Source organism: Chionomys nivalis, chromosome 24 (assembly GCF_950005125.1).
Source record: "Chionomys nivalis chromosome 24, mChiNiv1.1, whole genome shotgun sequence".
NCBI classification, from domain to species: Eukaryota; Metazoa; Chordata; class Mammalia; order Rodentia; family Cricetidae; genus Chionomys; species Chionomys nivalis.
In genome coordinates this window covers 42,720,426-42,745,842 of record NC_080109.1, presented here as the reverse complement: position 1 = coordinate 42,745,842, position 25,417 = coordinate 42,720,426, and the positions used below count along the sequence as shown (strand labels likewise).

The window sequence follows — 25,417 nt, the reverse complement described above, 5'->3', positions numbered from 1 at the left end:
AAGAGGAAGAAGAAGAAGGAGAGGGAGAGGGAGAAGAGGAGGAGGAGGAGGAGGAGGAGGAGGAGGAGGAGGAGAAGAAGAAGAAGAAGAAGAAGAAGAAGAAGAAGAAGAAGAAGAAGAAGAAGAAGAAGAAGAAGAAGAAGAAGAAGAAGAAGAAGAAGAAAAGAAGGTGGTACAATTCCTTAGTAAAAATTTTATATTGGTTACATATGAAAGATATTTGGACACATTGATTAGGTTAAACTAAACATATTAATGTGATATTAATTTCAGCTTTTTAAAAACCTTTCAACAACCTACCTGTAGGAAACTCAAAATTACTGCAGACTGCCTTATATTCTACCTGGTCAACACCTAGGCTAAACAAGGTGGAGCTCCTTTTGCCATGTCCTACAGTTGCTTGTAGCCGTTATCTTTGAAAATTACTACTGGCAGACTACAAGCATCTTATGAACAAGGGGATGCCTCTACCTGGAAATTCCAGAAGGGTGCTAAAATAAATATTCAATAAGTATGTAAATAATAAATTAATTAAATACTCAATCCTCACTATTTGGGGATTCCACAGTTGTGGATTTGCATATACACACCAAAGAAAACTCACTAGTAACCTCCTAAACAATACATGTGCTTTCTAGGCCATCTGTGAACACACAGAGATTTGGCCTGTCCACATTTTCCTAGCCGAGGTCAAATACAGCAGTATTCTCTTTTACGGTTTCAACTATCAAACTGCACATAAGTCTTCTTTATGCTCTATTTACTACTTACTTTGGAACTTTGTTTCTGTTTTGCATTGTATGACTTCTGCTTAAAATGCCCCCTGAAAGATCGTGTTGAAAAGTTCTCTAGTGTTCCTATGCTCAAGACTGGGTTGTGCCAGAGGCAACAGGAGTGTAGATAAAATACCAGGTTTGAATTACAGTGCTGTTAGCCACACACCCAATATTAACCATACATATGAAATCAGACATCTTCGATAGAAATAATGTGACAGAATCTCTCCTTATCAGTGAAAATGTGACTCCAAGAACCGACAAGGAACCAAATGCTCCTAATGACAAGTGCTCAGAAGGTGCTACTTCCGAAGAACTTCGGAAGGCACTGTTTTGGTTAAATTAAATAGTCATTTGATTCTACATGCAAATCTTATGTGGATATGTGAATATGGTGGTAGACAAAGCAATAATTTCAGCTTTAATTCTCTGACTGACTTACAAGCTACATGATTCCGGGCAAACTGCATCATTTTCCCTGCCTTTGTCCATTATTCAAAACACAGATAATAGAGTAACTGCTAATGGCTGCCAAGGTCTGGCTGGGTATGCGGTGGGGGTGGAAGACAGAGCTGAAGACATAAGGCACAGGAAATTTTGGAATGAGGAAAATATTCTATCTTGATTATGATGGTGATTCTATAATTGACTTTCTTTATCAAAACCCATGGAATTAAAAGTACACTTTATTTTACAAAAATTCTAACTTTAAGCCGGGCGGTGGTGGCGCACGCCTTTAATCCCAGCACTCGGAAGGCAGAGGCAGGCGGATCTCTGGGAGTTTGAGGCCAGCCTGGTCTACAAGAGCTAGTTCCAGGACAGGCTCCAAAACCACAGAGAAACCCTGTCTCGAAAAACAAACAAAAAAAAAAATTCTAACTTTAATCTTAGTTTTAAAAAACATTAGCAGTCAAGATTAAGCAACGGAGATGAAACAATACACTCCTATATGACTCTTACTTAAATATTAGCGGCAACAATAATAATACGGAAAGGGTAGGCAGCATAAGAAAACAGAGGGAACGCAATAACCTTGGATCCTGATTTGGTTCTTTCACATATTAACAGGAGGCAGAGTTTACTTTATGGAAGTCAAGTGCTTATTGCGTCCAGAAACACAAGTGAAATACATTCTGCATATATGTATACAAAAATATAAGACTGGATTTACTTACAAGAGAGCAATGCCAAGTCACTGAACGAATGCACTGGGTTCCGGAGTGAGAAGTGATCTGCCTAGATTCTCTTCAAGGTAAGAGAAATGCAGTTATGACGAAACTGAGAGAGAAGCGCCCCTCTGAGGAATGTCTTTAATCCTTAACAACAAACAACAGCAAAAAACCAAACTCTAGGGCTCATTAGTGCCAGGAAGATCATGGGGCAGAAGAGACAGGCTCTGGGCTCATGGTTGGTACACATGCTGAGGAATTTTTCACCCCTGGGAACACTGTTGACTCCGGCCAGGCGGCACCAACACCTCACCACAGGGTGTCTGCAGTCTTCTCTGCCAGCCTACAATGCGGAGTCATGAAATAACACACCACGGCTGGCATTCTTCTTCTAGCTCCAAGCATGGACTCCAACCCCAAGGAGGGCTGCAAGCTGTACCAGAGGCTGAATCAAAGTTCCTTCCACTGCCACTTGGGACACTTGGAAAATCCGTAGGACTTGAGAGTTGTGAAGACCATTGTGTGACAGCATCCACGCACCTGCGTGCCAGGGCTAATGGCTATCCCCAAGGTCAGCCGGGCCCCTAACCGAAGATGAGGATGCAGTTGCGCCCGTAGCACGGCGAAGCTTCAAGCAGTCGACTGCAGCCACCTCTGCACGCCGGAAGTGCACTAATCCGCAGCACGTGGGGTTGCCAGGGCGCGCTTCACGTGACTGGGCTGGCACTCGGGAAGCCTCGAGCCAATGAGAGATTCGGGGGCGGGGCCGACTCCGCGCCCGGGCCTATCCCGGAAGTGTGGATGACGGTGGGCCGGGCCGTGGCGGGGCGGGCCGGGGCGGGGAGCCGGGTGTGGGAAGCGTGGCGGCCCCGCCCCGTCTCCTGGACCAGCCGCGGCCGCCAGCGCCGCCGCAGCCGCAGGGACTGGCGGACGCAGCGAAGGCGTGCGGTGCGGGCCCGAAGGTGAAGATCTGGGGTCGGGCCGGCGGGGTGGGGGCTTCAGCCAACGATGCTGGGGTCCGGGCGAGGGGAGGAGCCGAGAGGCATGGAAAGCTGACTGCTGGCGAGCGCGGGACCGCTGGGCACAGGCCCTTCGCCGCTGGGCCGAGACCGGGATGCCAGGGCGGCGCCGCTGCGGGTGCTAGGCGCACCGAGGGCTAGGTGCTGCCAGCCCGGTGCTCCTGTCCCAGCCTTCCCTGGACTTGCGGCCTGGCTGATGCCGGGTCAGTCAGCGGGCATGGGCTGGAAGGTTGTGGGCACTTCTTGCGGTGGGGTGGTGAGGATAGGACCTGCTGGCCCAGGGCTGACATCGCCTTCACTCCCCAGCGAGGCCCTCTGCGGCTTCCTTCCCCACCTCCCACCAAGGGATGAAAAAGTTTTTAGAGGCCTGAATGGCAAAGTATCCACCACTCAGAGTGAGTGTCCTATAAATGCAAAATTAACGGGACACTGATGTTCGGCTTGTTACCTGCCCCCAGAATGAGACTTGGCCCTACCTGTATGCCCGTTATTAAAAAGCAAACAAACTTTTTGCATACTTCCGTCAGAAAAATCACACATCTCCCCAGCCTACCATGGCAGACGAAATTGACTTCACTACTGGAGATGCAGGGGCTTCCAGCACTTACCCTATGCAGTGCTCAGCCCTGCGCAAAAACGGCTTCGTGGTGCTCAAAGGACGACCATGCAAAATCGTGGAGATGTCAACTTCCAAGACTGGGAAGCATGGTCATGCCAAGGTAAACCCTTCCAGGTCGTTCTTTGGCTTCAGCGAGATCATTCGTGTTCCATTCTACATCATGAGGCTTCTGTATTTAAAAGAACTGTTTATTCGTCCATCGGTCTCTGAATGATCAGCTATTTCTCTGAATGCTCTCCTTAACTGGGTCCTTAGAATGTCTCATTAGTTGGCAACTAAAACTTTCCTGAATCTGGTGATCTAAAATATCTCATTTACAGTTGAAACCAACATGTTCTTAAAACTCTAAGAGACCTGATCTTCATTTTCTCTGGACTCTTGTATTTGAAGTGCTAAGATCTGTAGGGTATTGAGTTTTGATGCCATGAAACTGTCAGGTGTTTACTGAATCTCAATTATGGCCACTGCTACTTTCTTTTTTTTAAGAAAATAAGATGACCTTGGAATGAGATAAAAGAACCCATTACGATCAGTGTTGGGATTGTGCCCCCATGTAAGTAGCTACGTACTGACAGATCAAACGTGTTTCCTGTCCCCCTATGTTAGGTACACCTTGTTGGAATTGATATTTTCACTGGCAAAAAATATGAAGATATTTGTCCTTCCACTCACAACATGGATGTTCCAAATATTAAGAGAAATGATTATCAAGTAAGTAGCGATTTCCTTACTAATGTTGGTTCAGATGTCTTAGTAGGAGTTTGACAAGACGTGAGAGTAGCTTTATAGGGTCTTTTCCTCACCAGTTAGTAGACTCCACTTACTTTACAGACTAGAGAAATAGTGTTCTGTTTTGTTCTTTTCAATATTTGTGCTTTTTTAAAATTTTGAAATAGGGCATCATATATCCTAGGCTGGCCTTGAACTCACTTTCATCCAAGGATGACCTTCAGTTTCTGATCTTCTTGCGTCTACATTTGAGGGCTGGGATTACAGGTTACACCTGGTTATGCTGTGCTTGGGCTCACACCCAGGGCCTTGTGCATGCTGTAGGCCAGCATGCTGTACCTCTAACCTCTACTGCATTGTGACAGCACTGGGGACCAGTGAGATGGCTTAGTCGGTCAGAGCGCTCGCTGTCAAGCCTGGCCCCTGAGCTCAGTTCCAGAAGGACACAGTAGATTCCTGTGTCCTCTGACCTCCACATATGAGCCATGAAACACATGTGGCACACACATACTTTTACTAAATAAACAAATGTAGTATTTAAAATGCAGTATTCAGACCAAGGGTATCAGAAAGTCTAATATTTGGTAAAATTATTATTCTCTCTGCTATAAACATCAGGTTTTGATAACTCCTTCCTAAGTGTGTTGTTTCTTTTCAGCAAGCAGACCTAAGATTTCCAACACTGGAATTCATATTCCTACTTTCCTACTAACCAAGTTTTTACACAATTCAAAATCTGGTATCCTTAAGTAGGAAAGTAACTTGAAACCCATAAATATAAAGTGCCTGGCCACTGAGTACAAAGGAGAAAATAAAAAACTATGTAACTGACTTACTTATACCCACTAACTGTGACCTTTTATTAACATATATTTTTATAATATATTTTAATATATATATATATATACATGTGCATGCACGTGCACACACATACGTATATGATCTTCAAGCTTTAATTCCAATTACACGTGGAGATTGGTCATGTTTAATGATGGCATTTTGTGGTTTGGTGTGTTATTGTTAACCGACCTTCTGGAATGTAGAATCTCTGACTGATCATAGCTATAGAAGGTTTTGTTACCAAATACAGCGTAAAATAAACTTTCTGTCTTAAGTGTAAGCTTTATCTTTAACCTTAAGCTGGTCTCTCTGCACTGCATCACGTGTTCATTCAGTGACTTCTTTCGATGCTATCCACATGTATACATATTTTTCTAGTCTTAATTTGGTTTTATATTTTCACTATTTCACTTATGAGTGTTTTATATGTTGAGTCTGAACAATTTAAAATATCTTGATAGTTATATCAAACACCAAAGCAAGCAGTGTTTTGAGTCAGGCAGATCTAGGTTTGAATCTAGTTCTAGCACTTTCTAGCAAATGTGTGTGTTTCTCTAACCTCTGCCTTTCAGTCTACGAACCAAGGCTGACTGAGAAAGTATATGCCCATGAGCAGCTGTGAGCACCAAGTATTTTTGTTCTGCGTCACATTTTCTATATCAAATTCTACCTAATCATTTCATTGTTCTTGATCACTGAACTTAGATGTGGTACGTAGTAGGCACTCAGTAAACACTCGCTAAATGAATATGTGTTTATTCAGTGGTGTATAAGATTGACATGTAACATTAAGGCTAAGTATAGAATTAATTTTGCCAAGATGGATTTTCTCATCCTGTCTTGTGAGTGCTCTAAGCGCTCAGTATCCGTCAGTTCAGTGGTTTCCCCTTGCTCCTGTCTGTCGATCTCTGGGCGCTCAGTGTCCGTCAGTTCAGTGGTTTCCCCGTGCTCCTGCCTGTCGATGCTTCATCAAGCCAACACTAGCAATTCGCATGATTGCTGTGGTCAAATTAACGAATCGTTGAAGCTTAAAACTGAACATAAAAGGACTAATTTGGTATGGATTTTATTTGGGTGTTCAGTAAGGTCCAAGCATACCCTTCACCTCATGTGCAGAAATTAAGCAGACAGTTCCTACTAACAATGCCAAGCCATATAGTAGCCTAGCATAAAAGGGAAAATTAGTGATTGTGGCCCTGTCCCCATTACAAAACTTTCATTTGTTTATCATAAAGTTTTTACGTTCTCGTTTTTTATTTTCTTTGAAGTGTTCTGTAGTTGAGGTGTTGGGCTGCCTTCTCAAGCTTGTACCCAAGAGGCATTGTTTACTTTCCCGTAGTCCCAGCCTTAGTATGCTGTCAACATGACAGTGGACAGCGAAGGATGGTGTCAATCAGGTGGATCTAGGCTCTGCTTTGGCACTTATTACTGAGCGACCTTGGTTGACAAGTTACTCGGTCTCTTGTCTCTTTTTCCTCATAAAATTGGGATATGAATAACAAACTTCTTAAGAGACTGTTTCAAGGCTTAGTGAACTCTTAGGACCATGCCTGGCATAGGAGGTTAGCGATCACTTAGGACCATGCCTGGCATAGGAGGTTAGCAATCACTTAGGACCATGCCTGGCAACTTCCCTGTTATAAAATTGGTATGGAATGTTTATTTCTAGGCATTCAGTTAGGAACTCAGTTCTGTGGACTTTCTAGTATGTTTACTATGCTCTGGGGTCTTCACTCCTCTATCCAAGTGCCTTGGTGAAATCCCTGCTTCTCTTATTATCTGGCTACATTCAGTTCCTTTGTATCTGCTGAATTCAGTATTTTGAGTGCCAGTAGGCTGCCAGAATTATGACTTTTAAATTCAATTTGCATTTATATAACCTAGTGTTTGTGTGTGCCATGCCTCCACACTTGTGGAGGTCAGAGGACAATTTTCAGGAGTTGGTTCTCTCCACCGATCATGTGGGTCCTACGGATGTAAGGACTTGTAGTCCTGGGCCATCTCACAGCCTCCATATTGAAATTAAAATATTAGCAATAAAGAAAATAGTGATGCTATGATTTCCCCATGCTTTAAAATCTTTTTTTTATTTTAATCAGTTCTATGAATGCCTTGTATTCTTCATGGAAGCATTCTTCCTCGGAGAATGGAAACCACTAAATGAAGAGCCCAGTATTTTAGGGAGAAGGGACAGATATAGTGCTACAGGATCATTAAAGACAATAGTGAAAAGAGCCACATTAGGTTGCTAAGTCAGTGAGTTCTCTTACAGGAAAAATAGCAGCAAGTATTATGTTGTAACTGGTAAAATAGTTCCATAGGCAAGCTGTTGACAGAGGTGTGGATTCATGAACCATCGACCTCTTAGGGCAGCATCTCATTGTCTCGTTACTTTGCCTGTAAGTGAGCATTTTATTCAGAAGTGAGACCATCTGAGGTGCCGCAGCAGAGAGGAGGTGTACTTTTAGCAGAAGCACTGCAGGCAGAAAAAGCAAGTCCATGTGTAGACTGGTTCTGCTGCAAGAAGTGCAGCCTGCTGTTTCTGCAGTGTTATTAGGTACTAGCTGTTCCCACTGGGGAAAGATGTCAGATCAGGGACCCTGCTTCAGTCCTACCTGTGGGGCTCTGTTAGCCTCAGGGAGAGAAAGCCTGTGTCATTAAGTCTGTTGAGCAAGTACTAAGGCAGCAATAACAAGAAGTTGAATGTCTTTCACTAGGAGAACATTTAGAGAGTCTGTGCATGTACCACTACCCTAGACCTCATTGACAATTCTAGCTTGGTCTTCACATGTCCTTGACTCCTAACACAACTCTTGACTCTTTGCCCATAGTCAATAGAAATCAATACAGTCTAAGTCTCCCCACCCTACCATTTGTCACAGCCCTTTCTGCTGGCTCCTCATACTCTTCGTGGTCACTAGAAATCATTCTAATCATGTTTTTACAGTCAGCTAGTCAGAAAGAATTCCCCACCAAGCCGTCGGTATAGGTTCATGGGGAGAAGTGGTCAGTGTGAGAGAGAGTGCTTTCTGAATCTGAGCCACTTCTCAAGCTCTTGGTACCTTAGGACCCTCTCACGTTATCGTGTCCATGCTTCTTCACTCGATGGTGTCCTGTCACTGTGCACACCCACGGATGCCTTGCTGGGTCAGAGCACACCCCAGTTGATGATCATCTTACTTATTTATCATCTTACCATAATAATGTTTAAGAATTCACTCTACCCAGGACCAGCAGCTTCTGGGAGTAACTGAAGAGTGCAAGGGAGAGAAGGCTGAAGTTGAAAGAAAGTAAGTCTCACCTTGCACAGTGACAGCTGCTTGTTGTGAAATAGAATGTCAAGCCAAATCCAGCAACTGGGACTAAGAAAGCACTCATAGTGACAATCTTCCCCTGCCCTCTATTGTATATTAGTAATATAAACAGAGGCAAACACAAAACCACTCTTCCCATAATCCCCCTTTCTATGCTCTTTCTCATTCTGGGCACATCATTGGCCGGATCCGTAGTCACCCTTCCGATTAGCTCATCCTTGCTCAGCCCACTGTGCCTCCCTCCAGCATTCAGTAGTTTCCGTGCTCTCTCTGCCTGTGCACCGTTCACTTTATTATCTCTCACGTGTGTGCACTCCTCACGTGTGTGCTCTCTCTCTGCCTGTGCACCGTTCACTTTATTATCTCTCACGTGTGTGCACTCCTCACGTGTGTGCTCTCTCTCTGCCTGTGCACCGTTCACTTTATTATCTCTCACGTGTGTGCACTCCTCACGTGTGTGCTCTCTCTCTGCCTGTGCACCGTTCACTTTATTATCTCTCACGTGTGTGCACTCCTCACGTGTGTGCTGTCTCTCTGCCTGTGCACCGTTCACTTTATTATCTCTCACGTGTGTGCACTCCTCACGTGTGTGCTGTCTCTCTGCCCGTGCACTGTTCACTTTATTATCTCTCACGTGTGTGCACTCCTCATGTGTGTGCTCTCTCTCTGCCTGTGCACTGTTCACTTTATTATCTCTCATGTGTGTGCACTCCTCACGTGTGTGCTCTCTCTCTGCCTGTGCACCGTTCACTTTATTATCTCTCACGTGTGTGCACTCCTCACGTGTGTGCTGTCTCTGCCTGTGCACTGTTCACTTTATTATCTCTCACGTGTGTGCACTCCTCACGTGTGTGCTGTCTCTCTGCCCGTGCACTGTTCACTTTATTATCTCTCACGTGTGTGCACTCCTCACGTGTGTGCTCTCTCTCTGCCTGTGCACTGTTCACTTTATTATCTCTCACGTGTGTGCACTCCTGCCTTGGCAGTAGTGGCTCTCTTCTTCCACTGTGTGCATTCCAGGAGTCGTCTGCAGCAATGCTCTCCTGCTGAGCTGTCTCACTGGCCGTGTTTGACTTTTCTAAGTGTCATAGCCCACATATACATCACCTGGGTTTGATACTCATCAATATATGACAGTCCTGCTCTATCTGCACCCTGCTCCTTTGAAAAATGTTTTATTTATTCTTTGGTAATGTCATACATGAATGCAATGTAGTTAGATAATATGTAGATATTCTCCTCTACTAACACCTGGGCCTGCCCCTCCCACAACTCTTCCCAACTTCACATCTTCTCTCTCTTTACAGTATAGCCCAGTCGGTTCACTAAGTGCTGTCATATGCACATGGTATAGGACCTCATCCATAGGAATGTGAGAAACCAACTAGGGGGCTGCTGTGCTGAACTCACAGATCTATGTGCCTCTGCTTTTAGAGTGCTAGGATTAAGGGGTTGAGGGTATGCACCACCACACCCAGCACAATCTTGCTTTTTCTGTAACATTAGTAGATATATATGAAGCATTAATGTAATAATCTTAATCAGTAAAAACCAGGAGTCAGATACTGGGGTAAAAACCTGGAAGATCAAAGAACCTGGAGCAGCTGCCAGTTGCTTCCTACCTGTCTCATTCCTGCATCCAAAAAGGCTGAGATCCTCTCTACACCCCCTGTATCACTTTCTGTCTCTGCCTCCCGAGGGCTGGGATTAAAGGCGTGAGCCAGGAGTGCTGGGATTAAAGGTGCATACCACCACTTTCTGGCTTCTGTGGTTAACTAGTGGGTAGTGCCACCCTCTGATCTCCAGGCAAGCTTTAGTTGTCAGAACACAAACAAAATATCACACAACACATATATATCATCATTCCATTAATTTAAAGAAAACAATGTAATGATCTGGTATTCCACTATTTCTTTGAAAACTAGACTACTTCTATGGAAATTCTTAATCACTTGTTTTGCTTTTATCTTGAGGACTAGGGCATACATCTCCAGAGTACATTCTCATGCATGTGTGTACAAGTACACAAGGAAGCCAGTATAAATACATAAATACTTCACTATGCCAGTCAGTATCAGGGATTTTAATATTTTAAAAGAATTTCTATGTGTGTGTATGTATATGTATGTACATGAGCATACATATGTATGCATATGTATACACAGAGCCACAGACACACACATGTACCATGATGGAATGTCAGGGTGAGGAAAACTTGAGGGATTTGGTTCTCCTTCTACTACGTAGTACTCAAATTACCAGGCTTGCCAACAGGTTTCTCCACCCACTGAGCCATCTCATTCACTCCCATTATTAGTTTTGAAATGTCCTCTTCTGGATGCACTGAAGATAACCAGTAAACGGACCTTTACTGTGAACTCAGGCAACAACATATTTGAGTTTCTGTGTGTTATCTTTCTCTTCCACATTAATTTACAAGTTGTTTTGTTACCGGTCAAAGCAAGCTTAGTCACGCTAATTCCTGGATCCCTTTGGACTGTGCCGAACTCATGGCCTTGATGGTTCCTCATACTCTAATGAGCACGTGTTCCACCTCCCACTCTGACATGAAGTCACCTGTTTTCCCAAGTAGCCCTTGATCATTTTAGTAAGACCTTTCGGTAAAGAGAAGATGCCACATTCCAGTGCCAGTAAATCCCACATGCTGGTCAGGAGTCGGGACACCAACTGCATGTATTGCATGTGTGCTCATCCTAAACCTTTGGGAAAAGATGGAAGTTTGTACAAAAATATACTTAAGATTTAGCAGTAACACCACTGGCTGCTTCCTTCTTTTTTGAAAGAAAGCTATATTTAGTCTATAAAGATCTTGCAGAAGCCACCCTAGTAACCAGGTGGTCAGGGCTCGCGGCACCATTAGTGTGCTAGGTACATTTGCCTCCTGGCATGATTGGTACTCCAAGGACACATCATTTAGATAGTTTCTTTCAAAAATACATTACATGAACTACAGGGTAACAAGGCAGACTCAGACTGGGTGACAGTCTATTAATGAAGTCAGTGTCAATGTCTTGAAAGACAGGATATTACAGCTGCTCCACATTTCAAGAAACAAAACCCACACGACAGCAGAAAACTGCAGGGTGTTACTCAGGCACAGTAAGTCGCTATCAGAGTATTGGGACAACTGGCACATTTGAAGATGGGTCATCGATTAGTTTGAAAAACTTACATAGGAGTGTCCTTGTTTTAAGGGCAAACACATTGAAGAATTTATATCTGAAAAGGCATGATCTGTGAAACTTAGGTCTCAAATGATTCGGCGAAGGAGGAATATATAGCAATGTATTATGTACACTGTAGTCTGTATACACATATATAAAGGGGTCTACGTAGATAATTAAGTGCTAACAAGGGATGATTCCACTTAAAAGATGTGTACTTTTTAATTAATTTTCTCAGTGTTCACATTTATTTGGCTTCATTACATGCTTATATTACACTTATACATTTTTGTCTTGAAATACTTCATGTATTTCACCTCAGTTCATATAATGAATTCTGAATCTTAAAAAATTAGCATTTGCAAATAATTACCAGGATCCCAGTGTTATTATCTGCCTCCTGTTTTCAGTCACTGAAGTATGGCATTCCACCTCAGGAACTGCTAAAGGCAGCAAGTTCTGCCTTACACAAGCTCCTGCTCTCAGACATTTACACACTGTGCGTGTCTGTCACACCCTCAGATATTTACACACCATGTAAACCTCACACCCTCACATATTTACACAGGGTGTGAACCTCACACCCTCAGATATTTACACACTGTGTGTGAACTTCGCACCCTCAGACATTCATATACTGTGCGTGTACCTGTCGCCTCTTGTTCTTCACTGTTCCCAGCTAGTTCTGAGACATTTCAGTGAAAAAAAGTTCATTGTTGTAGAATATTTGTACACTGTGAAGAAGTGTTGCTGTGATTGGTGTAATAAAAAGCTGAATGGCCGATAGCTAGGCAGGAGAATATAATGGGACTTCCAGGGAGAGAGAGAACTCTGAGAAGAAGAGAGGCAGGCAGACACCAGGAAGACATGAAACAGGTCGGAGATACTATACAGAGAAGAGGTAGTCCAGTCACACGGTAGAAGGCAGATTAATAGAAGCAGGTTTGTTTGAGTTATAAGAGCTGGTTGAGGAAAAGCCTAAGCTGAGGCCAAGGTCATATTAATACTAAGTGTCTGTGTGGTTGTTTACGGTCTGGTGGTCCTGACGAGAAAGTACTGTTGCAGTTTCTAGTATTCACAGTGTAGAATCAAGGCTTGAGTCTCCTGTGCATTGCAGACTGTGGTGCTCATGCAGCATTTGGATACTCCTTCTATTTATTATGTCAGCTTATACATCGTAACTCTGGTTACAGATGTCAGGGCTCAAGTTCCACCATGTGTGTGGTGTGTGTGTGTGTGTGTGTGTGTGTGTGTGTGTCCTTAGCAGTTAGGACAGATGCTGCTGCTCTGGAGGACCTGAGTTCAGTCCCCACTCTCACAACAGCCTGCAGCTCGGTCTCCTAGGAATCCTAGGCTCTGGCCTCTTTAAGCTCCTGCACAGATACAGACACAGATGCAAACATGCACAACTACACACTATTAAAAGATAATTCTTTTTCAAAGCATTATATCAAAGCATATGTTTTTTTTACAGGTTAGGTCATGGCTAGGTTTGTTCCATTAATGCTGTAAGATAGGATAATATTAGAGTCTGTTGCCATCCCTCCCTGAGGGTCTACAGAGTCAGTGGAGGAAGACACTTCTCCTTCAGTCGTGCAGTGTCTGTAAGCAGCAGAGGCTCCCGTGAACAACCCTCACCCACACTTCCAGAAGCAACCCTGGTGAAACTTACCAGCTCACCAAGAAATAGGAAGACATGAAAAATAGAAGAGGGGCTAGGTGAGATCAGCTGCAGTGGGGGGGTCAAGAGATGGTAACGGGGGGGGAGAATAAGATCAAAATATAATACATATAGATAGAAAGATAGATAGCCAGATAGAATATATTGTATGATATATATACATATATATGTATTTGTATATAGACATATATATGTATGTAAATGTTTTTTAAAAATCTGTTAACAGTGGTCTGAAGACCAAAAATTTCCACATTAACTTTGGTTATAATCAAATTGTAAAATACATCATTTTAATAGTGAAAAACTAAACATAACTTTGATATCCACTAACAGGAAATTTTTGCTTAGTGTGTTCACGTACATGTGTGATGATTAGAGGAAAATTATTCTATATTTTATGATTTGGAAATTATCTAAAGCATATTATTTAAAAAACTTACATTTTCTTTCAGAATAGCTCTGTCCATATTGTGGCTGTGCAGAGGGAGGTGGACTGGTACATGGGGAATGAATCACACACTGTTCTGGGTTTGTTATAACGCCTGCATTTTTCCTTTTTTTCTTTTCTTTATTTTCGTTCTTTTTGAGACAGGGTCTACCCAAGTGCTAGGTAGGACTGAGGGCATGAGTCATGTTGGCATTTTTAAACGCCGTAAGTCTGATGATGTATTGCTGTGCTCTCATCTAACCCAATGACTGTTCGAGTTTAGCTGTGAGAACATTGCAACAAAGAGGATGCCTTCTAATCGGTATGACCTATAATTTCTTCCAATAGCTCATATGCATTCAGGATGGTTACCTTTCCCTGCTGACAGAAACTGGTGAAGTCCGTGAGGATCTTAAGCTGCCAGAAGGTGAATTGGGCAAAGAAATAGAAGGAAAATACAATGCAGGTGAAGATGTGCAGGTAAGACTGATGGCAGACTCTCAAAACCATTCTCTAAAACTGGCCCTAACAGGTTAGACTGTATGTGGAGACTTCAGCCTCCTCTGCTTTGCAGGGGGTCATTATCTGTGCATCTTGCTGTATGTTTTCTTCACCTTTAATAAAAGTATTTTTCGTCTGTTTACACACATACAACAATAATATATAAAATAAATTTCAACCCTGTGAACTATAACTTTAAAATACTGCTGAAATGTTGAAATGATCACCATACGGTAATTTCTGTGGCACCCTTAAAGATCTATTTACTACCAAAGGAAGCATCAAGTGTGGGAGGTGGGTTGTTTGTCTTATTTCTTCTGGCTTGACATGGAACTCCATACTTATTTTAGATCTGCCTATGAAGGGAGCACAGAGGGGAAAGGTGGACTTTGTTATAACTCAGAAGTGTAACATGGAGTAACTGTTGATGGAGTGTTTCCGTTTTCCCGGGAAGTTGTCCTGAGCTACTGTCTGAGAAATTATAATCCTGAAAACTGTGCAGAAGACAGGCTAGCTGCTTTGGATTACCCATTTACAAAGTCAACATAAAAGTTGTTGGCCCGTATGCAGGATTTAGTGAACACAGTACATATTCTCTTTGCATTACCCCCTGAGTAACTCTTTACTTGCCCTTTCCCCTTCTAGGTATCTGTCATGTGTGCCATGAGTGAAGAATATGCTGTGGCCATCAAGCCCTGCAAATAGACAGGACCTTCCACACAAGCGGGGCCGTTAGGTCTGGATCTAGTTGTCCCAAAGCTATAGCCTTCATAAGCAACCTCATGTTTTATTTTTCTTATGTTTCATTTTGAAATTGTGCTGGCTTAGTTTTGCAGGCAGTTAGTAACTTTAAAAGAATATATCGAGGTGTATAATTTTATAAAGTGTCTTTCCTATAACATTTCTGTGGTTTCTAGTGTGTGACCATAAGAAACAGATACAGTAGTTTCAGTACATGTCACTCGTCTGACAAATCACTCCTGAAGTTAAGTGGTTGCCAAACCAGGGTTTTAAATCAACAATGTAGCATCTAGTGGAATGCAAATTTTACGCATTTAAGTTGAATTGTTCTTTGTTGATTTCAGACTTCATATCTAGAATTTACAGATTATAAAATGAATTGTCAAAGCTCCAGCCCTGTGTGGCTGACACACTTCCTGAAACTAAACTCATCAATAAAATGGTGTTCTCTTGGTGGCCAGGGTGTCCCATGTAGTGCCTGCATCATGGCCTCCTTTCCAGACTGGTGACAGACCTATGCGGTAGTTTAGTCTGTTGTGGTAATAGGAACTAGAACTGCCGAGAGAATCTTAGCAATCAGACAGTGCTGAGGAAGACCCAGGACAGCGGCCAAGAAGGGAGGAGACTGTGGGTTTTATTTAAGACCTCTGTGATCAGCATATGAAATAGAGTGAACTCTAGTTGTATTTTTGCTTTTGGCTATGTCCCCAGCCTGTGCCCTAGAAGGACTGGCCTTACAGGGACTCTGCACGACCTCCAGCCATTATTGTGAGTGTTCATAATGTTGGTAAGCCAGCTCTTCCCACGATTTTTAAAGTAGATTTATTTTTGACATTATTCTAAAATTAGGAATTAAGTTATTTTTGAATTCTTGACTTGTAAATGTATGTACACTTTTCTAAAGTGGAATAGAAGTAAACCATGGAAGAATTATTTTAAGTGTCTGTGTGTGTGTGTGTGTGTATATATGTTGTTCTTTTATGACTTCTGTTACAGATATAAAATCTAACTAGGAAAAGATTCTGTGAACTGGATTCTATTAATATGTTGTATACGTGCCCTTCCATTTCTGTTTAGACTTTTGGATTGTGTGCAGATTATGTCCGGAATCATAGACATAGTTCTGTGTTTTTGAAGAATTCTGACATCATCACGATCATCGTATTGAAGTACAGCCTGGAACAGACTCCTAAAATGCCCTGGCTCTCGGGTCTCCTGCACCAAGCCTAGCCCCCAGAGTGCTGTGCTCCCATCTAGAGCAGAGAGATGCGACGGTGCAGCTGACCCAGTCAGCAGTTTAAATTGCCGTGGAAATGCGAGAGCCCACGATTTTAGTTGCTTAATTTGTATGCAGTTTTAAATTGTGTCTTGACCTCCACAAACCAATCCAGAGAAGAAAGATACTGTAAGAGAAGTGCCGGGAAGAGACTTGCAAAGCACAAGAAATATTGAAGTTGTAGCCAGTGGACTTTAGTGTGACCTTTTAGCTTTCGTCCATGCAAAGCACAATTAGCAATTCGACTAGATTCTTCTACAGGTATCTCCTTTAGATTTCTGGTGTTCTCATGTGTACCTTAGTTGAAGTGATTGATGTGTTATCCACAGGAATTCCAAAAACTTATCTCTGCTGTTTCCTGGTCATCATCTAGCCAATTAATAACCACATTGGTGTTTTGATTTCATATTACTTCAGGACTAGCATGCCCTTGTTCTTTGTAACTTGTCAAACCTCACAGGAATCTCTGTTTTCCTTTGCAGTGGAAGGGTGAAGAGCAATATATCTCTAACTCCATACGTTGAATGGCAAAAGCTACTTAAGCCTAAGTATTTCCTTCTCTCTCTGTCTCTGTCTCTGTCTCTGTCTCTCTCTCTCTTATTTTGTGAGTTTTGCTTTATATAGCAAACATTTTACAGAGCCGTGTGTAATTTATCCCTGTTAGAAATACATTCACTATCTCTGGATATAGACCAGTATTTCTCATGTTAAAGGCCATACCATTTGGAGTTATGTTGTTTTTTTTAATTTTTAAAGGCACATCACATCAGGTTCTGCCGCCAGCACCCACCTTCTGTTATACAGTAGTGTGGCCTAATCACCTATTGTGGATTGTTAATTCGCATCCTTCAGAAACTTCTTTTTTCCTATAAATTTCCTTTTTGTCCATCACTATAAGTTTTGTTTTGCATGTTGGAGACCTCAAGACTTAACATAAATTCCTAATTGTGTTGTAACTGAGGGCATTCTTTATTAAGTTCATTTGTACCAAACTTTGGCTGCTACAAAAAAAGACTTAAGAGATCCTGACAGCAAGCAGGGGTTAAGCCGCAGTTTTCCAATCCTAGCCTCTGAATGTGGCAGTTTGGATTTTTTAAAGCATCACACAGAATATGCAGACCAGCATCCTTTAAGTTGTAGTTCTCAAGGTTTAGGTTCCACAGGTTTGGATTGTTCATGAGAACAGAAGCCAGATCCAGACAACTTTCACTCGTGAGAGCACAGCCCGTCGACTCCAGCTCTTGAGTGCTGGGCGGCTGCTGAAGGACGTGACACAGAAACTTTATCCCACTGGACTCGGACAGAGCAGTGGAGAGCAGCTCACTACATAAGGCTCTTGGAGAGTACTCCGTGGCTGTTTCAGGGCATCGCTGAGAAGGTCTGTCCCTCAAAGACTGATGATGGAACAGACTACAGAACTGTAATAAAGGGAAGGTTTTGTATTGTATGGGATAAGAACTCTTTGCTTGGAAAATCTGCAACTTCATATCAGGGAATTACTCAGAAAGACCAAAAGCTGTTGGAGAGTATGTTTGATAAGGATATCAACACTTACAAGATGTGACAAACAGTCATCCTTTATGGAGATGCTGGAGTTGGGAAGACAACATTGTTGAGAAAGCAATGTTAGAATGGGCAAATGGGAATCTCTTCAAGAAGTCTGCCTATGTTTTTTATCTCAGTGGGAGATAAATTAGTCAAGCAAAGGAGAAAAGCTTTACAAGTTAATATCCAAGAACTGAAGTCCCCATTAAACAGATCCTGTCCGAGTCCAGAAATCTCCTTTTTGTGATCGATGGTTTTGATAAGCTGGACTTCTCATTTGAAGAGCCAGCATTTGCACTATGTAATGACTGGACCCAGGAGCACCCATTGCCCTTTCTTCTTAGCAGTTTGCTGAGGAAAGTGATGCTTCCTGAGTCATTATTGTTAGTAACAGCAAGATCCACAGCATGGAAGAGCCTGATGCCCTTATTACATAAACCTCACTGTGTAAAGCTGCCAGGACTGTCTGAGAATGCAATGGTGGACTGCAATAAGACATGGGCTATGGATGCAATCTATTCAATAAGGAAGAATCCACGACTTTTCCCCAGGTACCATGTCTGCCAAGTGTGCTGGGTGGTCTGTACTTGTCTGAAGCAGCAGGTGGAGAAAGGTGGCAAGCCACCACAGCTCTGTTCACATGCTGTCTGCAGCTCATTTTCACAGCCAGATGGGAGCTCTGTTACTCTGCCCAATGAGACCCTACTGAGGAGCTGTGCCAGGCAGCTGCTGACGGTGTTTGGACTATGAAGCATATACTCTACAAGAAAAATCTCAGAAATGACATCTCAGTCTTCACGGATGCTAAGTATTTCATTTTAAATACTATATGAAGTGTACATACTCCAACATGTAAGTATAGATTTTAAAGATACAGAACTTTATTTTCACATAACTCAGTAGTGTTTCTCTTAGAGCAAAGTGTTTCGTTTAGTAAAGCTTTACAAATTATATTGAAGGGAGGCAGGTAACATATATTTCTAACATAAAACAGAAGTTCCTTCTTTTTGACAGCAGAGAAATGCTAGCAGTTAGTTCCTAGTATGTGCTGCACTTTTTGTAGCGTATCTCCAGTTTCACAAGCGCCATGTAGAGAATGGAGACTCATCATGTCACCGCGAATTTGTGTCTGTACCCTTTTCTTTCTCTTTGCTGTGTACACAGTACTAGCAGGTTGAATGTTTTTGCTCTAGAAGAGAGGCTTTATTTCTGCTGTGAAGATTTTGTTACACTGGTGCAGTCATTTGCCCTCTGACCTGTCAGACCTTTGGGCTCTAACTTAGCCTTGGAATCCTTGATGCCCTGGGGCACTGCCAGTCACTTGAAGTGGTTACCAACCAAGCTCTTGACTCTGTTCCCCTTCATAGTACAGATTTCTATGCCAGTGCTTTATAGCAGAGACCAAAATTCTTGAGGCCAGAAGATACGGCGATACACATCGATATTTAAAAAATTTGGGGACACATGCTTTTCATTACGTCACCAGGTGACTGTGTGTAAACACACACAGCTTTGTTCTTTTCTCGAAGTCCTTCCATCTGTTGAAGTACTGTAGTCTGTAGTGCCTCAAAAGCTGATTTTTTAAGAAGTTTTCCAGAATTTGATTTTATACCTTTAAAGTTTTTCATGAAAATTGTTTCTATTGAGCTGGAATTTGAACGCTTTGTTCTCAGGGCTGTTAGTGCAAAGAGATGCAGTGTCAATATTTTAAAGCCAGCTGCCTACAAATAGACTGTGAGTTCCCGCAAGTCCTACGGCTGTAGTGCATAGGAACACAGATTCTCGGTGTGACGTATTTAAGAAAGATGGGCGCACTAGTAGCAGCTGTACTGGGATCTTCCCAGTGGTCTTGCCTTGAAACCTTGTTCTTGGGGATGTTTCTGTTAGCATCTTTTTGGCATGAACCTCAGAGAGGGTTTTGGAGCCAGACATTGATGCAGTGGTTCTCAGACCCACTTAAGAACAGACAGGAAATCCCTAACTCTTTTGGGTATCTTAAAATGTTTACATACTGAATTCACATTTGCTATGAGAAAATATGGATCTCTAGAATAAAAGCAAAACTATCAAAGCATATTTCCATAAGCAGTATATTGTGCTGACATGAACCTTCAAATCTTCTAATGTTTAAGTATAATAAATATTTCATAGTTCTCAAGCCTTTTTCTGTTAGAATTCTGATGAGTAATAGGCAACAATTTTTTTTTAAAATCTCTGGTAGAAAAATCTTAAAATTGAATCTGTTAACTTAAATCTATGAGATGTGTTCTCTGAATTGAAGAAACAGCATCATTATTTGATTGTAGAGGGAACATTGGGAGTTAGCTATGGAGCACAGATGTTCTGTAGAAACACATTTTGGAGTCACTATGTAATTTGTCCATTAACTAAATACCTGAACCCCAACATAACTACCTAGTGAGGTCAGGTGCCCAGAGAGTTGTAAACATTGGCTAATTCGTCTCCTTCATGTGGCGGGCACAACTTAGGGCAATGCACATGAGGCCATCACCTGCTAGAAATGTCCTTATTGCCAAGCTTTGTATCACTGCTGTTCATATCTTAAAACAGGTCTGAACCTATTTATAGCAAAAAGGAAGATTCTTTTATTTATATGAAGTTCTTGGAAGCCATTTCTTAATGTTGGTGGGATTTGGTTCGTATTAGTTTGAAACTGTACTTTTACAAACACTGGATACTAACCTATTCAGCAGTGACTGAAGAGCCTGCTAGAAATCATGGCTGTGCTCAGAGGCCAATTCTTTATCATGGTTAGTCTAATACAGTTACTATGTAGTATACTCTTTGTTACTATGAAGTATACGTCAAATTACTCATTCTAAACCATGATTTAAAAATGACTAGTTATATATTATCATGTACTTTACCCTCTTCCCCAGAAGGAAATAATATTGTCAGATTCATTGGCACTTTGTTAGTAATGTACTTTTTTTGTCTGAAATATAGGATATTTCTTGAATTTACTTGCAAGTGTTTTGGTTAAAACTTTAAAATTACAAGATCTGGATATTATAATTGTGTGTTTTCCATTTTAAAAATGAGTAAACTTTGAATGTTAAATATCCATCTATACTAAAATATGCTTTAAAATGCAGAATCTTATTAATAACATTTTGTTACCATAAAATTTCTGTTAACTTCATGTTATATCAAATGAAAATAAACTTAAGCGTGCACAATTCTTATATGTGTGCATTCAAATATTTTATACTATAAAATTGTGCTCACTGTGTAGAGAACTTCTGAAAGAAAGCCTTCCATTTTATCTCATGTACTAGGTCCTTTCTTAATCTCTAACTTTGAGCTCCAGGCTAGATATGAACTTGTCTTCCTTTTAAGTTCTGGAATTCTTTGCTAGCCAGGCATGGTGATGCACCAGAAGTTGTTGCAGGAGGATAATTCGGAGTTCAAAGCCAACCTGGGCTATGTAGCAAGACCCTGACTTACATAACAAGCAGCCATTCTGTAGATTTGATACCGCGGTTGCAGTCATAAATGCACAGCTGTGGCCACTGCACTGAGCCCATACCCACCTGGCCCAGCTGTCAGTCAGGGAGAAGTGCTCCCAGGACCGTCATCTTTCCTGCTGAAATATTAATAGTTCCCAGCAGAGGACAAATAATTCTCTCTACTCTTGTACCCACTGCTGAGCCCACCAGGTTCCACCTCCAAGCTCTAAACCCACAGGCACTGTGATGGCCTGGTTAAACTCAGTAAAGACACGCAAGTAAGAGGAGGGGCTGTAGGGCCAAAGGACAGGCGTGAGAATGGTCAGTATGTGTTACATTTATGTGTCAACTCACCAGATAATTTTATTACAAATATGTGTAAACCTAAAATGATGGTTTGGTTTGGGTTTTGTTTTGTTTGATATAGTATCTCCTGGTGTATCCCAAATTAACTTGAATTTTGGGTCCTTCCACTTCCAGCCTCTGAGTGCTGAGCTCACACTAGCCCCACACGTGACCATTCATTTCTTAAGCCCGTAAGATAGTTACTTGGATAGTTCAATAGAAAATAGAAAATACCCTGCCGTCATCCTTCCCATCCTCTACATCCTCCGCAGATACTGTGTGTCAGAGAGGTTAATGCTCCATTCGCCCCAGCTGTCCCTTCCCTGCCAGCCGGCATTGCTAAGTGCGGTGATGAGTCCTTGAAGTGCACTCTTCGTCCTTCCAGTTCTCATCTGTGTGGACCATGTGACCAGGCTGACTGTAAGTAGCTCAGTGCTCTCTCTCATTCATGTTCTTTCTCTGAGACTATGAGCCATGCTGGGTTACCATATCAGTTATCACTTTATATGTATGATCACTATTACTAATAACTTTAACCTTCCAGATATACAAACCAGAATTAGACAGTAACAGAAATCTAGTTAGACTTCCGTCCTCTGTCCCCACACTTTATTGTTGTTACTTGCAGATACCAAGATCCCAGTTTCCCAGAAGTATATGTCAGAGGGGGAATAATGGAAAGGGTTGGTTATAGCTTACATATCACAGCCTTAGTAGCTCTCTGCTCCCTTGTTGGACATCCAAATGGGGAACCTTTTGTAGAATCACCACATGTTAAGATCATGGAGCCATGCTTCCTGGGAAATTAAACATCTATTTCCACAAGACATTCAGCAGATATTTCTAACTATAATGAACAGCTGTGTGTTGTCTCAGAAGGCTAACTAGCAAGGTGTTATCTGCCTCCTGGGAGTTTTCTAAGTGTAATCAAAATAATATTCTGGCCACACCCAGAGATGATTCCCAATACTCAAGTGACTTGTGTCCTGAGTTTAGGAGAGCCCAGAAGGCTTGGTAAGCTCGGTTACTGTTAGATCCCAACACATTCTCCGAGGGAGGATGGGCATATGTTTAAGTAATATTCATAGTTATCAGTCTTTTTGTTTTCAATTATGTGCACACTTTAAATTATGGGTGCTACATTTTCACTAATACATAGGCACACACCCATCACTGGCATCCTGAATTAGAGAAATACCTTTCCTTCAAAAGCATATGGGACCTCCACACACAAAAATACTAATATTGAGATATTGAGAAGACAAAATGACAAGGTTCTATAGAGATTTTAAAATTAGGTGTACTAGGGGGGGCTATCACTGTAACCCCAGTGCTCCTGAGTCTAAGGCAAGAGGATGGGGGATACAAAGCCAGCCTGGGCCACATAGAAAAATTCTTGTCTCTCACATGCAGCTTGCATTAAGAAACCAATTCCAAGTAAAATTCAAAGCAAAAATAAAAAAAGAAAAGGAGTTCCTACCTGGAAAATTTGAAACTTAATATACAATAAAAAGGAAAGTCTGTAAAGAGTTTCTCAAAGATAATAAAGCATTATATTGCAGAATCTCTAATAAAGTAGCACCAGAAAAATGCATAGCATTAATGTCTATATTAATAAAAATGGAAGTGTGAACATGAGTGAGTTTAGTCCTGAGCCAAACAGCAGTAAGCAAACCAGAAGGAAAGAACAGAGACCAAAGCAGGAATAAGGGAGAGAGAGAAGTCCAAGTAAACTTCTAGTTTAAGAGGAAAAGACAAGCTGCCATGCTGGTCTACATAGCAAGTTCCAGGCCAGCCATGACTACATGAAACAAACAACAGATACAGACAGCGGAGGGGCCATGTGACAACTCAGCAGAGAAAGGCCCTTGCCACCAAGCCTAATGACCTCAGCTGGACCCCAGACCCACACAGAGAAGGAGTCGACCCATATGTTGTCCTCTGTGTATCTTGGCATGTATGTACAGTTTCATAGATCACAGTACAGAAACATGAAGCAAGTAAATGTGGTTTTACAAATTGGTGTCTAGCAAATAGATGGGGTTTTAAGATCATCTGTTCTGCGTGCTACAGCACAGTCCTTGGCACTGTCAGTGGGGCAGAGACCATTCGAAAGAGGACCCTCCAGAAGAAGGTGCACCTTCTGCTCTAAGAAACGTCATCTGATGCACAAGACCAGGACACACAGCAGCAGAAAGAGGATGCATTAATACAGATGGGTCGTAATGAAGGCTCTGTTTGGAGCTCTCCTGCCTACATCCATTGCAGTTTTTCATGGAGCAAATACATATACGCACACGTACAGGTGTTTATTAGATTGCTTATACATATTTATAAGCACTTTATCTTTCCAGCACAGACAGTAGTGTGGCCTTCAGGTTTTCTACTGACCAACAAGACCATGTTTTTGCAGATGTACACTGGTTTACAAATTTTTTTTACCATGAAAAGTAATGAGTGTTGTAAGCATTCCCTTCCCCACTGTTGAGAACTGCTGCTTTATCACAAATATCAAGCATACACAACAAACTGGGAACTCTCAGTTCACATATCTAACCACAGAACACTACGGTTGCGATTTAAGTTCCAAATGTTTCAATTTCATAGAAAAGTTCTCCTTTATTTTCCTTCAGATACATCATCTCTGCTCTGGTGTCTGTGCTTCCGTGCAAACTGTAATTGGTCTGTTGAGAAAGCAGGCGATGAGCATAGGAAGCTGTTGCTTGAGATCACGGCAGTCGGTAGTTCTGGAGAACTGGCTTTACTGGACTGGACTTTCAATCCATGAACACTGAATTTATTTTTTATTTTATTGATTCTTTGTGGATTTTACATCATGCATCCGATCCCACTTATGTCCCTGTCCCCTTGAATCCACCCTCTGTCCTTGCAACCTTCTCCCAAAAATAAAACCAAATTTAAAAGAAATTTTTTTTTTAAAAAAATAAATCTTTATTTAAATCTAATTATTATGTACACAGTCTTCTGTCTGCATGTATGTTTGGATGCCAGAAGTGGGCACCAGATCTCATTACAGATGGTTCTGAGCCACCATATGGTTGCTGGGAGAACAGCCAATGCTCTTAACCTCTGAGCCATCTCTCCAGCCCAAGAAAAAAATTTTTAAATATCTTGTGGAAGCTGTAGCGTGGCCTGTAAGACACACAGTTTACCCTTTAATCTGTTCATCTTTACTGTTCATTACAACCAGTCATTGGTCTGGCACGAGGCCTCTGGCTTATGCAACACCACCAGTAATGGGCTCTCGCTGGGGCTTGTGTCATAGATATCCTGCTCTTTGGGATCTGAGATTCATCTCCTTCACATGCTCTGATAGGTTATAGATGAGGTGGCCAACTCATAACCCTGAATCTGGACCTAGGAAAGCATGCTAGCTTTCCCGTCATCATTACCTGGATGAGCTCTCCAGCACTGCCTCAGCTAGCTCACCCAGCACAGCCTGCAGCAAGGAGTGGGGCCAGTTCTGCTCTCTGCCCTCAGATCTGGGTCCCCTCACTCATATCAGCCTGGCCAGCTCTACTGTTTGGCCCAGATAAGGTGCAAGGCCCTCTCTCCCAGTTGTTGTGAGGGCATACAAGGGGAGAAGGGTCAGCTCTAGTGTGCTGCCCAGGAGGGGCGCAGGACCTGCTTTCCTGTGCGCCATAGTTGGTGTAGGGCAGGGCTAGTTCTCTCACTCTTGTGGCCCTGGGGCCAACTCTCTCACCTGCCTCAGACAGCCATGTGCCCAGGCATCTTTCCCTCACCCATGCCACTGCATGG

At 42.2% G+C, this 25,417-nt stretch overlaps 1 protein-coding gene across 2 annotated transcripts; it reads left to right on the top strand.

The window, feature by feature from the left end:
• The first annotated feature begins 2,813 nt into the window (after positions 1-2,813).
• Eif5a2 (eukaryotic translation initiation factor 5A2) lies at positions 2,814-21,014 on the top strand. 2 transcript variants are annotated; one of them, XR_009056290.1, is made up of 6 exons: positions 2,814-2,907; positions 3,492-3,683; positions 4,190-4,294; positions 14,108-14,239; positions 14,906-15,769; positions 16,079-21,014. XR_009056290.1 is itself a non-coding variant. In XM_057757121.1 (5 exons), exons 2-5 carry the CDS (start codon positions 3,519-3,521, stop codon positions 14,963-14,965), a joined length of 462 nt encoding a protein of 153 aa, XP_057613104.1. In that variant the 5' UTR covers positions 2,814-2,907; positions 3,492-3,518; the 3' UTR covers positions 14,966-21,014. The 2 variants fall into 2 exon arrangements, 1 of the variants encoding a protein (XP_057613104.1); XM_057757121.1 differs by having other exon boundaries at positions 14,906-21,014.
• Positions 21,015-25,417: the final 4,403 nt, after the last annotated feature.